The 13621-nt window shown below is 46.3% G+C and overlaps 1 protein-coding gene across 1 annotated transcript in view; it reads right to left on the bottom strand.

Moving 5' to 3' along the window:
- Positions 1–584: 584 nt before the first annotated feature.
- Positions 585–13621, bottom strand: part of LOC124550634 (transcription factor SPT20 homolog) — a 153300-nt gene continuing 140263 nt past the window's right edge. The window contains exons 6-7 of the mRNA XM_047125357.1: positions 9943–10246; positions 585–861 (exon numbers count right to left, since the gene is read on the bottom strand). Of these exons, the coding sequence (XP_046981313.1) occupies positions 9947–10246 (300 nt within the window). The 3' untranslated portion in view covers positions 585–861; positions 9943–9946. The remainder of the gene's footprint in view (positions 862–9942; positions 10247–13621) is intronic.

The following is a 13621-nucleotide window of genomic DNA, read 5'->3' on the forward strand; positions in this document are numbered from 1 at the left end:
GGTATGGGGTGCCGTTGGTTACACGTCTCGGTCACCTCTTGTTCGCATTGAAGGCACTTTGAACAGTGGACGTTACATTTCAGGTGTGTTACGACCCGTGGCTCTACCCTTCATTCGATCTCTGCGAAACCGTACTGTCCTGTCCGGCACATTCTTCAGATCTCTCACCAATTGAAAAAGTCTGGTCAATGGTGTCCGAGCAACTGGCTCGTCACAATACGTCAGTCACTACTCATGATGTACTGTGGTACCGTGTTGAACCTGCATGCGCAGCTGTACCTGTACACGCCATCTAAGCTCTGTTTGACTCAATGCCCAGGCGTATCAAGGCCGTTCTTACTGCCAGAGGTGGTTGTTCTGGGTAGTGATTTCTCAGGATCTATGCACCCAAATTGCGTGAAAATGTAATCACATGTCGGTTCTAGTATAATATATTTGTCCAATGAATACCCGTTTATCATCTGCATTTCTTCTTGGTGTAGCAATTTTAATGGCCAGTAGTGTAAGTCAACAGAAACACTAGTGGAAGTTCCATACTTGGTGTGGAAAACAGGAAATAAATACACACTCACGGTACAGAATTATACAGTTTCACTACAAAACGTGTTTATTTTAGCTAAACTTACATACACACAGTGTATACAAACTAAACAAAGATGTACATGGTCGTTTATCTATTTACAACACCGCTATGTTGATCCGCGAAGAGCCTAAATGTATAATGGCTGACTATGCAGAATGCGATGGTGACGAAAGTGTGACGATGATGAAACATGGAAGTGATATTGGTACATTAATGCTGCGACGTTAGTCTTCAACGATGGTGGACCCCCGCAGATTTTGCTAGGTCACGTCGTCGATCTGAAATAGAAATTTAAGTTTTAGTGCTGGTATTTCGCTTTTTAAACATAAAAAATTACAAAACTAACTGTAGCACATATGGCGCCATTTGTCATACACTGAAGCGCTAAAGAAACTGTTATAGGCATGACAGTTCAATATGTAAACAGGGAGAATACGGCGCTGCGGTCGGCAACGCCTATATAAGACAACAAGCTTCTGGCGCAGTAGTTAGATCGGTTGCTGCTGCGACAATGGCAGCTTATCTTTAAGCGACTTTGAACGTGGTGTTATAGTCGGCTCACGGGCGATGGGATACAGCATCTCCAAGGTAGCGATGAAGTGGGGATTTTCCAGTACGACCATTCCAAGAGTGTACCGTGAATGTCCGGAATCCTGTAAACAATTAAATTTCCGACATCGCTGCGGCCGGAAAAAGATCCCACAAGAAAGGGACCGACGAGGACTGAATAGAATCGTTCAACGTGACGGAAGTGTAATCCTTTCTCAAATTGCTACAGATTTCAATGCTGGGTCATCAGCAAGTGTCAGCGTGCGAACCATTCAAAGAAACATCATGGATATGGGCTTTGGGAACCGAAGCCCCACTCGTATACCCTTGACTGCACTACACAAAGATTTACACATCGCCTTGGCCCGTCAACTCCGACATTGGACCTTTGATGACAGGAAACATGTTGAATAGCCGGACGAGTCTCGCTTCAAATTGTATCGAGAGGGTGGAAACGTACAGGTATGGAGATAACCTTACGAATCCATAGACTCACTGTTCAAGCTGGTGGAGGCTTTGTAATAGCGTGGAGTCTATGCAGTTGGAGTGATATGGGATCCATGATATTTCTAGATACGACTCTGACAGGTGACACGTACGTAAGCATCCAGAGCATCCTGTCTGGTCACCTACATCCATTAGGTCCATTGTGCATTCTGACGGAGTTCGGCAATTCCAGCACGACAACGCGACACTTCACACGTCCAGAATTGCTACAGAGTGGCTACAGAAACACTCTTCTGGAGTTTAAACACTTCTTTTAGCCACCAAAGTCCCCAGACAATAACATTTTTGAGCATATCTGTGATTCTTTGCAAAGTGCAGTTAAGAAGAGATCTTCACCCTGTCATACTCTTACGAATTTATGGACAGCCCTGCAGGATTCATGGTGTCAATTCCCTCCAGCACTGCTTCAAACATTAGTCGTGGACTGGCAAGACAGCCAATCCACTATGACGGGTAGCCGAAAGGCACGCGTTTAAGCTCATGCAGGATGGCATGAGGTCTGGAACAGGACAAGGTCTTTATAGTAGCAAAAATAGTACGTAGCTTCTGGAATACTTAACTTTAATCCATAATTGGTGAACATCGGTCTGACGGTACATGCATCGCAAGATAAATAGCAATTGATAATGGCGCCTTGCTAGGTCGTAGCAAATGACGTAGCTGAAGGCTATGCTAACTATCGTCTCGGCAAATGAGAGCGTAATTTGTCAGTGAACCATCGCTAGCAAAGTCGGCTGTACAACTGGGGCGAGTTCTAGGAAGTCTCTCTAGACCTGCCGTGTGGCGGCGCTCGGTCTGCAATCACTGATAGTGGCGACACGCGGGTCCGACGTATACTACCGGACCGCGGCCGATTTAAAGGCTACCACCTAGCAAGTGTGGTGACTGGCGGTGACACCACAAGTCGAGTGTATACCACGTCGTATTGCGGTACTTCCGCGTGCTCGCGGGGGCCCTACACGATATTAGGCAGGTGTACCAGTTTCTTTGACTCTTCAGTATATTTAATAGTAAGAGAAAGTGAAAGTGAAAAAGCTGGCCATTATAAATGAATCTTTCACCATTCTAAAAGTTTGTAAGTTTTTATATGATCGTGCCTGACATCCACAAAGGGGTGGCTCATTCTTTCATATCCGAAGCCAGTGACGTTAGTGGTACAGAGTAATGAAATTTATTGTTAACCTTGCCATAAACCCCTGGGCCACTAAAGTTTTGTGAGCTCTTCTATCACAACCAACGGACTAGCATAGTTGCCAGTGACACAACTAGTCAATCCATTGCCGAAATGGTCTGCACCTGCTACTAAATGAAGAATGAAATTCATTTTTCATCGTCATATTCCATTACCAGGAACGTTTTGAAATTCCTGACGACAATTAGGGTTAAATGGAGTGGAAGAACTGAGGTCTCTTGTGATTCTCGTGGTAATGTACCGTTGCTGAGGAACTCATACATTAGTAAACTCACACGCCAGGGGTGTATGAACATCAGAGCATCGATAGCGTAGCTGCTACGCCATCACCAGCGTGGCTTTCAGCGCCTTACTCAAGAATATGAATGTACTCAGGATGGATATTCGGGCCCCAACATTTATATGAAGCTTATCTCCTGCCATGTACATAGCTTAGGGGCAGAGTAATTTCTTGATGTATCATAAAAGGCCGGTACCTTTTGCAATAGATATCGTCGTATGCTCGGTCAGAACCTTTGCAGATAATGTAGTTGTCTATAAGAAGGTAGCAGCAGAAAGGCCTATAGAGGATCAGTGACTGGTACAGGAAGTAGCAGCTGACCCTAAACGACGACAAATGCAATGTACTGCACTTGAATAAGTGAAGAGATGTACTACTGTTTGATTACACTATTGGCCAAAAGTCAGTGGACAAAAATTAAGTACAGTAAGATACCTTCGAGTGACCGTGCAGAGCGACCTAAAGTGGAATAAACACGTAAAACAAATAGTAGGGTAATCAGATGCCAGAGTGGGCTACACTGGGAAAATCTGAAAGAAACGCAGTTAATCCACGAAAGAAATGGCTTCAAACGCTCTCGTTGGAGTGGCAGACGCTACACGAGAGGTGTTGTAGATCACGGAAAGTTTGGCACGTCTACATTTCTGAAAATATTAAGCATACGCAATGAATTTTGCTGCCTGATGAACGGGAAATTCAAAAAGTTCTTTTTTCATATCTGTTCACAGGTGTTCAATATGTCCCCCTTGAGATGCATGGTATATATCAATGCGGCATTCAAATTGTTCCCGGACTGTAGCGAGTATGTCTCGAGTTACAGCTTCCACAGCTGCTGTTATGTCATGCCTCAGAGCATTCATTGTTGTTGGTAACGGAGGCACATTATCAGAGTCTTTTTATAAAGCCCCACAAGAAATAATCACACACTGTCAGGTCAAGCGACCTTGGAGTTCAGTAATGTAAGGCTGAATCGTTTGGTCCATTGCGACCGATCCACCGTTCAGTAATCCTATGATTTAAAAATTTCCACACTTCCAGATGCCAGTGTAATGGTGTCCCATCCCGTTGGTAAATGAAGTCATTTGTAAAATTCTTCAGGGTATCAGACCGCATCGTCATAATTTAAAATGCGCCAACCTTTCGGCCAGCGTTGCAGCTAGCCTTCATCAGGGCCTTACGTTAACTGCTAAATGAACACACTTGGTTCCTTAAATAGCTGCACGAGAAAACCGTGTCGTTACTTGATTGGCTGTACTAAGAGGAGGAGGAGGGGTGAAAGGTATGCTTTATTGGTGTTTCCTTTATTATCTATCATTGGCTGAAATAGCTGTTTTCTATTGGTCTTTATATTAATCCACCCCATTGGAGGAGACGGACGAATAGCGAACAGGTGATGGCTGTGACGTCAGACTGTTTCCATGCTGTCCAGAAGCCGGCTGCGGCGTGCCATTGCTTTGTGTGCTCTCGACCACTACTGCGGCTCTCCGCGTGTCTGCATGGGCCGCCACGGCTCTGCCGCCGCTCCGTAGCCCTGCTATTGCAGGCAGCCAAGACCTCGGAAGCTTGTACCCGTCCTCTCTATTCATGTTGGCGGGTCTTTTGGCTATTTCTATCGCCTCTCTAATCTTTCTTTTGAAAGTGAGAGGCTGTTTCGCCAGGACGCGGGCTTCTTGAGAAAATATTGGTTTCCCGCACTCGTCTCGGTGTTCCGCCACTGCTGACTTAGTGTGTTGTTTCAGGCGGATATATCTTTCATGTTCCGAGAGCCTTGTGCTAATCGGACGTCCCGTCTCACCTATGTAGACTAATCCACACGCACAACCAATTTCATACACGCCAGCTGTGTGTAGTTTGTCAACTGCATCCTTGGTAGAACCGAGCATGTCTGATATTTTGTTTCTGCTTCGGAAAATTGGTTTGATGTCTGCTTTTCGTAGAATTTTGCCAATACGTTCGGTGACCCCTTGTACATATGGTAACACAGCAATGCTCTGTGCCTCCTTCTCCTCTTCCCTATTAGTCTTCTCCCTTGTCGACATGGTGCTGTCTATCATCTGCTTCCCATAGCCATTAGTTCCGAAGATGGACCTGAGGCGTTCAAGTTCTGTCTTCAGATGTTCTTCGTCGCTTATCCTGTACGCTCTCTTCGTTAGCGTGTGCAGGGCGGACTTCTTCTGCGTGGGGTGATGGTGGGAGGAGGCGTGAAGGTACCTGTCCGTATTGGTTGGTTCCCTGTACACTTTGTGGCCAAGTTTACCATCAGGTTTTCGATAAACTTCCACGTCGAGAAAAGGCAGCACCCCATTCTTCTCTGTTTCCATTGTAAACTGAATTTTCCTATGCTGTTGGTTAAGGTGCTTGTGGAAGTTCTGTAACTCCTCTTCTCCGTGGGGCCAGATGACGAAAGTATCATCGACATAGCGAAGCCAACAATTTGGACGTAATGGTGCGGACTGGAGGGCTGTTTCCTCAAATGCCTCCATGAAAATTTCTGCTGCGATAGGCGATAGGGGTGAGCCCATAGCTACACCGTCAGTTTGTTCATAAAATTGACCTCTCCACTTGAAATAGGTGGTCGTCAGACAGTGGCGCACAAGCTCACATATATCAGGTGCCACGCGTTCTTCTAGGATGTTCACAGTATCTGACACTGGGACATTCGTGAATAGGGATTTGACGTCGAAACTAACCATCAGATCTTGGTCCGTAACACGCATTTCCTTTAGGAGAGACACGAAGTGAATGGAATCCTTAACGTAGGACTCGGTTTGATGCACTAGGTGTCGGAGCCTAGGTGCCAGTTCTTTCGCTAGGTAGTAGGTCGGCGAATTTATACTGTTTACTATGGGCCTTAAGGGGAAGTCGGTTTTGTGTACCTTCGGTACACCATACATCCTTTGTGCCTGTGTCGTTTTGATTACCTTGGCCGTCGGATCTCCCAGAAGTTTCTTGTAGATAGGTTCTGCGAGAATATCTTCCATTCGTTTGTTGTAATCAGTTGTGTCCAAGACTACAGTGGCGTTGCCCTTATCTGCCTGTACCGCTACTAAGTGGGGTTTGTCCCTGAGTTCCTTGATGGCATGGTATTCCTCAGCGTTGATGTTTTGCTTCGGTGGCTTTGCTTTATTCAGAACTCTGACCGTTTCCTGCCGGATCATCACCCCACGCAGAAGAAGTCCGCCCTGCATACGCTAACGAAGAGAGCGTACAGGATAAGCGACGAAGAACATCTGAAGACAGAACTTGAACGCCTCAGGTCCATCTTCGGAACTAATGGCTATGGGAAGCAGATGATAGACAGCACCATGTCGACAAGGGAGAAGACTAATAGGGAAGAGGAGAAGGAGGCACAGAGCATTGCTGTGTTACCATATGTACAAGGGGTCACCGAACGTATTGGCAAAATTCTACGAAAAGCCGACATCAAACCAATTTTCCGAAGCAGAAACAAAATATCAGACATGTTCGGTTCTACCAAGGATGCAGTTGACAAACTACACACAGCTGGCATGTATGAAATTGGTTGTGCGTGTGGATTAGTCTACATAGGTGAGACGGGACGTCCGATTAGCACAAGGCTCTCGGAACATGAAAGATATATCCGCCTGAAACAACACACTAAGTCAGCAGTGGCGGAACACCGAGACGAGTGCGGGAAACCAATATTTTCTCAAGAAGCCCGCGTCCTGGCGAAACAGCCTCTTACTTTCAAAAGAAAGATTAGAGAGGCGATAGAAATAGCCAAAAGACCCGCCAACATGAATAGAGAGGACGGGTACAAGCTTCCGAGGTCTTGGCTGCCTGGAATAGCAGGGCTACGGAGCGGCGGCAGAGTCGTGGCGGCCCATGCAGACACGCGGAGAGCCGCAGTAGTGGTCGCGAGCACACAAAGCAACGGCACGCCGCAGCCGGCTTCTGGACAGCATGGAAACAGTCTGACGTCACAGCCATCACCTGTTCGCTATTCGTCCGTCTCCTCCAATGGGGTGGATTAATATAAAGACCAATAGAAAACAGCTATTTCAGCCAATGACAGATAATAAAGGAAACACCAATAAAGCATACCTTTCACCCCTCCTCCTCCTCCTCCTTTTACAGCCAATCAAGTAACGACACGGTTTTCTCGTGCAGCTATTTAAGGAACCAAGTGTGTTCATTTAGCAGTTAACGTAAGGCCCTGATGAAGGCTAGCTGCAACGCTGGCCGAAAGGTTGGCGCATTTTAAATTATGACGATGCGGTCTGATCCCCTGAAAAATTTTATTGAAGAAGACAACGGCCGCGGAAGCCTACGCTTACAAGTCATTTGCATCAGTCTCCATCTGCGGGAAAAGAAAGTTCTCAAGCATATCGAGATATGTGCGTCCTGTAGTAGTGTTATCCGCAAAGAAAATGAACCGAACCCCTTTTCCCGTGAAACTGCACAAAACTCATTAAATTTTGGAGAATCCCTTTCATGTTGTACAAATTCATGTGGTTGTTCTACACTCAGTATTCTCGTATTATAACGGTTCACCTTTCCATTTAAGTGGACTGTTGCCTCGTCACTAAACGACGTGGAAGAAAATTGTCATCCTCCATCTTGCCGGGAACGAAATTTCAGAACTCCACAAGCTGTTGTTTGTCACCTTCACGAAGAGCTCACAGTTGCTGCTTTTTATATGGTTTGATGTATAACCGTCCACGCAACACACACGACACGGACATCGGGGGCACGTTGAGCTGTTGAGTTACACGGCGATCGGATTTCTACGGAGTCCTCGTGAAACTACGGCGTATGCGTTGGACGTGTCTGTCAGACACCCGGGGACGGCCCGGCGATTTGCCTTTGCACAAACAACTTTTTCTCGGAACTGCTCGTGCCATCGTCTAACGCTCCGTGTTGTAGGAAGATACACACCATACTTAGTACGAAAGTCACGTTGAACAGTTATTACTGACCCGTACTGCGAGAAACGTAGAACACATTGTTACTAGAACTGAAGTGGACGAACACTGCTGCTACCTAGCGGGAACCATGTAAAGTTCGAGAGTTTGTCCTTTCCAACAATACGTTGTTCACGCAAAGCTCTCAAACGTCATAATAATCATGATTTTTTTAAAAATCGGGTGATTCTTTTTGACACGCCGTGTGTTATTTGCTTCCATATACACTGTGTGATAAAAAGTATCCACAAATCGCCAAAAACGTACGTTTTACATATTAGGCGTATTGAGCTGCCGCCTATTGCCTGGTACTCTACATCAGTGACCTCAGTAGCCACTAAACATCGTGAGAGAGCAGAATGGGGCGCTAAGCGGAACTGACAGACGTCGAACGTGGTCAGGTTATTAGGTGTCACTTGTGTCATACGTCTGCACGCGAGATTTGCGTACTTCTAAGCATCCCTAGGTCCACTGCTTCCGATGTGATAGTGAAATGGAAACGAGAAGGGATACGTACAGCACAAAAGCGTACAGGCCGACCTTGTCTGTTAAGTGACAGAGACCGCTGACAGTTGAAGAGGGTTATAATGTGTAATAGGCAGATATCTATCAAGACCATCAAACAGGAATTCGAAACTGCCTCAGAATCCACTACGTGTACTATGACAGTTATGTGGGAGGCGAGAAAACTTGGAATTCATGGTCGCGCGGCTGCTCATAAGCCACACATCACGCCAGTAAATACCAAACGACGCCTCGCTTGGTGTAAGGAGCGTACACATTGTACGATTGAACAGTGGAAAAACGTTTTGTGGAGTGACGAATCACAGTACACGATGTGGTGATCCGAAGGTAGGGTGTGGGTATGGCGAATGCCCGGTGAACGTCATCAGCCAGCTTGTGTAGTGTCAACAGTAAAATTCGGAGGCGGTCATGTTATGGTATGGTCGTTTTTTTATGGAAGGGGCTTGCACCCTTTGTTGTTTTGCGTGTCACTATCACAGCACAGGACTACATTGATGTTATAATCACCTTCTTGCTTCCCACTGTTGAAGAGCAATCCGGGGATGGCGATTGCATCTTTCTACACGATCGAGCACCTGTTCATAATGCACGACCTGTGGCGGAGTGGTTACAAGATAATAACGTCCCTGTAATGGACTGACCTGCACAGAGTCCTGACGTAAATCCTGTAGAACACTATTGTGATGTTTTGGAACGTCAGCTTCGTACCAGGCCTGGCTGACCGAAATTGATCTCAGTGCAGCACTCCTTGAAGAATGGGCTGCCATTCCCCAAGAGACCTTCCAACATCTGATTGAATGTATGCCTGCAAGGGTGGAAGCTGTCATCAAGGCTAAGGGTGGGCCAACACCAAATTGAATTCCAGAATTACCGATGGAGGGCGCCACGAACTTGTAAGTCATTTTTAGCCAGGTGTCCGGATACTTTTGATCACATAGCAGCCGGCCGGTGTGGCCGAGCGGTTCTAAGCGCTTCAGTCTGGAACCGCGCGATCGCTACGGTCGCAGGTTCGAATCCTGCCTCGGGCATGGATGTGTGTGATGTCCTTAGTTAGGTTTAAGTAGTTCTAAGTTCTAGGGGAGTGATGACCTCAGATGTTAAGTCTCATAGTGCTCAGAGCCATTTGAACCATTTTGATCACATAGCATACATATAACGAAACGGCAACAACGAGAAAATCAGTGAAGTTAGAGCTCATACTGATGCTAACAGATACTCATTCTTCCCTTCTGAGATTCATTAATGGAACAGGGAAGGGGTGATTACAGGGGTAACAGAAGTACCCTCCACCATAGAACAATAGGTTGCTTTTGGAGTTAGATGTAGACTGAGTACAGGCTGCTCCTTAGTCAGACTTGGGGCACCCAGAGTGGTGACGCACCTCGTCAGCCCTTGATCTGCACAGCCTGTGGGTGGGCTTGCTGCTGCAGCTGCTGCGCGCCCTGCGGCTGGTGCACCTGCTGCAGCAGCTGCTGCGCCGGGCTGAGCGTCTGCTGCAGGTAGGCCGCCAGCTGCTGCTGCGCCTGCGACTGCAGGTTGCTCTGGATCTGCGCCAGGTACGGCGACTGGTAGATCTGGACGCCGCGGCCCTGAGGGACAGCGCCGGCTGCTGGAGCGGCGGCGGCGGCGGCGGCGGGCTGGTAGCTGATCCCCGCGGCGGCGTCCGGGATGTACATCAGCAGTGGCTGCAACACACGCACAGTTCCACAGTTCAGTCGCTGTGCCGGAATTTCTATCAGGCCAGGCATGGGTCTGAGGGGTCAGAACCACCTCACCAAAAAATGAGCAAAAGTATTTATATTCATAGACTACTGGCCATTAAAATTGCTACACCAAGAAGAAATGCAGATGATAAACGAATATTCATTGGACAAATATATTATACTAGAATTGACATGTGATTACATTTTCACGCAGTTTGGGTGCATAGATCCTGAGAAATCACTACCCAGAACAACCACCTCTGGCCGTAATAACGGCCTTGATACTCCTGGGCATTGAGTTAAACAGAGCTTGGATGGCGTGTACAGGTACAGCTGCCTCTGCAGCTTCAACACGATACCACAGTTCATCAAGAGTAGTGACTCAAGTGACCAGCCAGTTGCTCGGCCACCATTGACCAGACGTTTTCAATTGGTGAGAGATCTGGAGAATGTGCTGGCCAGGGCAGCAGTCGAACATTTTCTGTATCCAGAAAGGCCCACACAGGACCTGCAACATGCGGTGGTGCATTATCCTGTTGAAATGTAGGGTTTCCCAGGGATCGAATGAAGGGTAGAGATACGGGTCGTAAGACATTTGAAATGTAACGTCTACTGTTCAAAGTGCCGTCAATGCGAACAAGAGGTGACCGAGACGTGTAACCAATGGCACCCTATACCATCACGCCGGGTGATACGCCAGTATGGCGATGACGAATACACGCTTCCAATGTGCGTTCACCCCGATGTCGCCAAACACGGATGCGAGCATCATGATACTGTAAACAGAACCTGGATTCATCTGAGAAAATGACGTTTTGCCATTCGTGCACCCAGGTTCGTCATTGAGTACACCATCGCAGGCGCTCCTGTCTCTGATGCAGCGTCAAGGGTAACCGCACCTACAGTCTCCGAGCTGATAGTCCATGCTGCTGCAAACGTCGTCGAACTGTTCGTGCAGGTGGTTGTCGTCTTGCAAACGTCCCCATCTATTGACTCAGGGATCGAGATGTGGCTGTACGATCCGTTACATCCATGCGGATAAGATGCCTGTCATCTCGACTGCTAGTGATACGAGGCCGTTGGGATCCAGTACGGCGTTCCGTATTACCCTCCTGAATCCACCGATTCCATATTCTGCTAACAGTCATTGGATCTCGACCAACACGAGCAGCAATGTCGCGCCAGCCGGGGTGGCCGAGCGGTTCTAGGCGCTACAGTCTGGAATCGCGCGACCGCTGCGGTCGCAGGTTCGAATCCTGCCTCGGGCATGAATGTGTGTGATGTCCTTAGGTTAGTTAGGTGTAAGTAGTTCTAAGTTCTAGGGGACTGATGACCTTAGAAGTTAAATCCCATAGTGCTCAGAGCCATTTTTTGAGCAATGTCGCGACACGATAGACCGCAATAGCGATAGGCTACAATCCGACCTTTATCAAAGTCGAAAACGTGATGGTACGCATTTCCCCTCCTTACACGAGGCATCTCAACAACGTTTCACCAGGAAACTCCGGTCAACTGCTGTTTGTGTATGAGAAATCGGTTGGAAACTTTCCTCATGTCAGCACGTTGTAGATGTTGCCACCGGTGCCAACCTTGTGTGAATGCTCTGAAAAGCTAATCTTGTGCATATCACAGCATCTTCTTCCTGTCGGTTAAATTTCGGGTCTGTAGCACGTCATCTTCGTGGTGTATCAATTTTAATGGCCACCAGTGTATATTCATGAATACCAGACGGTTAGAGAACTTTCACAGAAATTGAAGGAGGTGGGAACTGAATTTGAATCCAACGACACTGAAATTCAGAAGGTGTTCAAAATGTTACGGCACAAAGTCAAGCCAGGTGTTTGTCTAGCGAACCGAGTATGCAAGGCTTCCTAGACATATTTCTCACTCGCGTTGACTGTACGGTCTGCACAGATTTTTTTTTGTTTCCCTGTAATCGAATTTTTATGTTGTTCTCAAATTGCAACATTTTCTAAACTTTGCACGTAAATTAATTTGCCGAATTTACTTCTGACCAAGATCTTCGTTAATCCCATCTGTCGAGTTCTTGTAGTGATACTTCCATGGAAACTTTCATACCTTAACACACATTTATTTAGAAGTCAACAACAGATTGTCATAGATTTAGTTTTAAAATGTTTTAGTATAACGAAATATTTTCATTAAAAAAAAATTTGCCTGTCTTTGTGGCCGAGCCGTTCTAGGCGCTACAATCTGGAACCGCGCGACCTCTACGGTCGCAGGTTCGAATCGTGCTTCGGGCATGGATGTGTGTGATGTCCTTAGGTTAGTTAGGTTTAAGTAGTTCTAAGTTCTAGGGGACTGATGACCTCAGATGTTAAGTCCCATAAGTGCTCAGAGCCATTTGAACCGTTTTGAACCATAAAAATTTTCATCCTCTATTTCACCTGTATAAGTGTCGAATTTTCAATAACACTGAAACTTTTTTTTTTCTTAAAGAAAAAGCCAAATACAGATTTTCACAGCGTTAGCTTAAGAAATTACGAGGGCTGTGTAGAAAGTAAGTTACGATTGATCGCGAAATGAAAATCACAATGAAAATCAGAAATGTTTCATTTGCAACAGTTAGCTACACCTTTCGCCTACTTCTCTACGTAGTCGCCGTTCTGACTCAGACATTCGTCATAGCATTGTACCAACTTTCCAATACGCTCATCATAGAAGGCAGCCGCCAGTGCTTTCCGCCAATTCTCTACGCTGGCCTAAAGCTCGCTGTCTGTGTCAAAATGTTGTCTTCATAGCCAGCGGTTCGTTTGAGCAGAGATGAAACTCAGTGGGTAACCAAACATTTCCAATTGAAACGATGCAGGAATATCTTCATTGCCCCTGCAGAATGAGGCTGAGAATTGTCTTTAAGAAGAAACCGCACGGCAGTTATGTAATGCTGGTTGCATAGCTTCAGGGGAAAATTCTCACCAGGCCCTCGTACTTGGCGGGAGACACTATTTTCTATAATATCTTTACGCGTTCACTAAGAGCTCGGGAATGAAAAGAGCGACATAATTCTATCTAGAGTCATACTAGAGACACTGCCCAACACATCTTTGCAAAGCTTTATCGGATTTTCATAGTCGTTTCCATTTCTGGACAGCCCTCGTATTTCATTGTGAAATATTTTCATAAAAACTTCCGCCCCTATTTCATCCTCCTAGGGGTTGGATTACCAGAACAACTGAAAAACGTATTTCTTTTATTTCTAACACAGAATACCGTTATCAATTTTCAAAGATGGTGCTTCATAAAAGCTTTATTAGTAAATTAATAATTACATATTTTTAAAAAAATTCTGCTGTATCCTTAGTGGTAGCATTTCCAAAACCAGTGAAGAAGCAATTT

Source organism: Schistocerca americana, chromosome 9, assembly GCF_021461395.2.
Source record: "Schistocerca americana isolate TAMUIC-IGC-003095 chromosome 9, iqSchAmer2.1, whole genome shotgun sequence".
Classification (NCBI taxonomy): domain Eukaryota; kingdom Metazoa; phylum Arthropoda; class Insecta; order Orthoptera; family Acrididae; genus Schistocerca; species Schistocerca americana.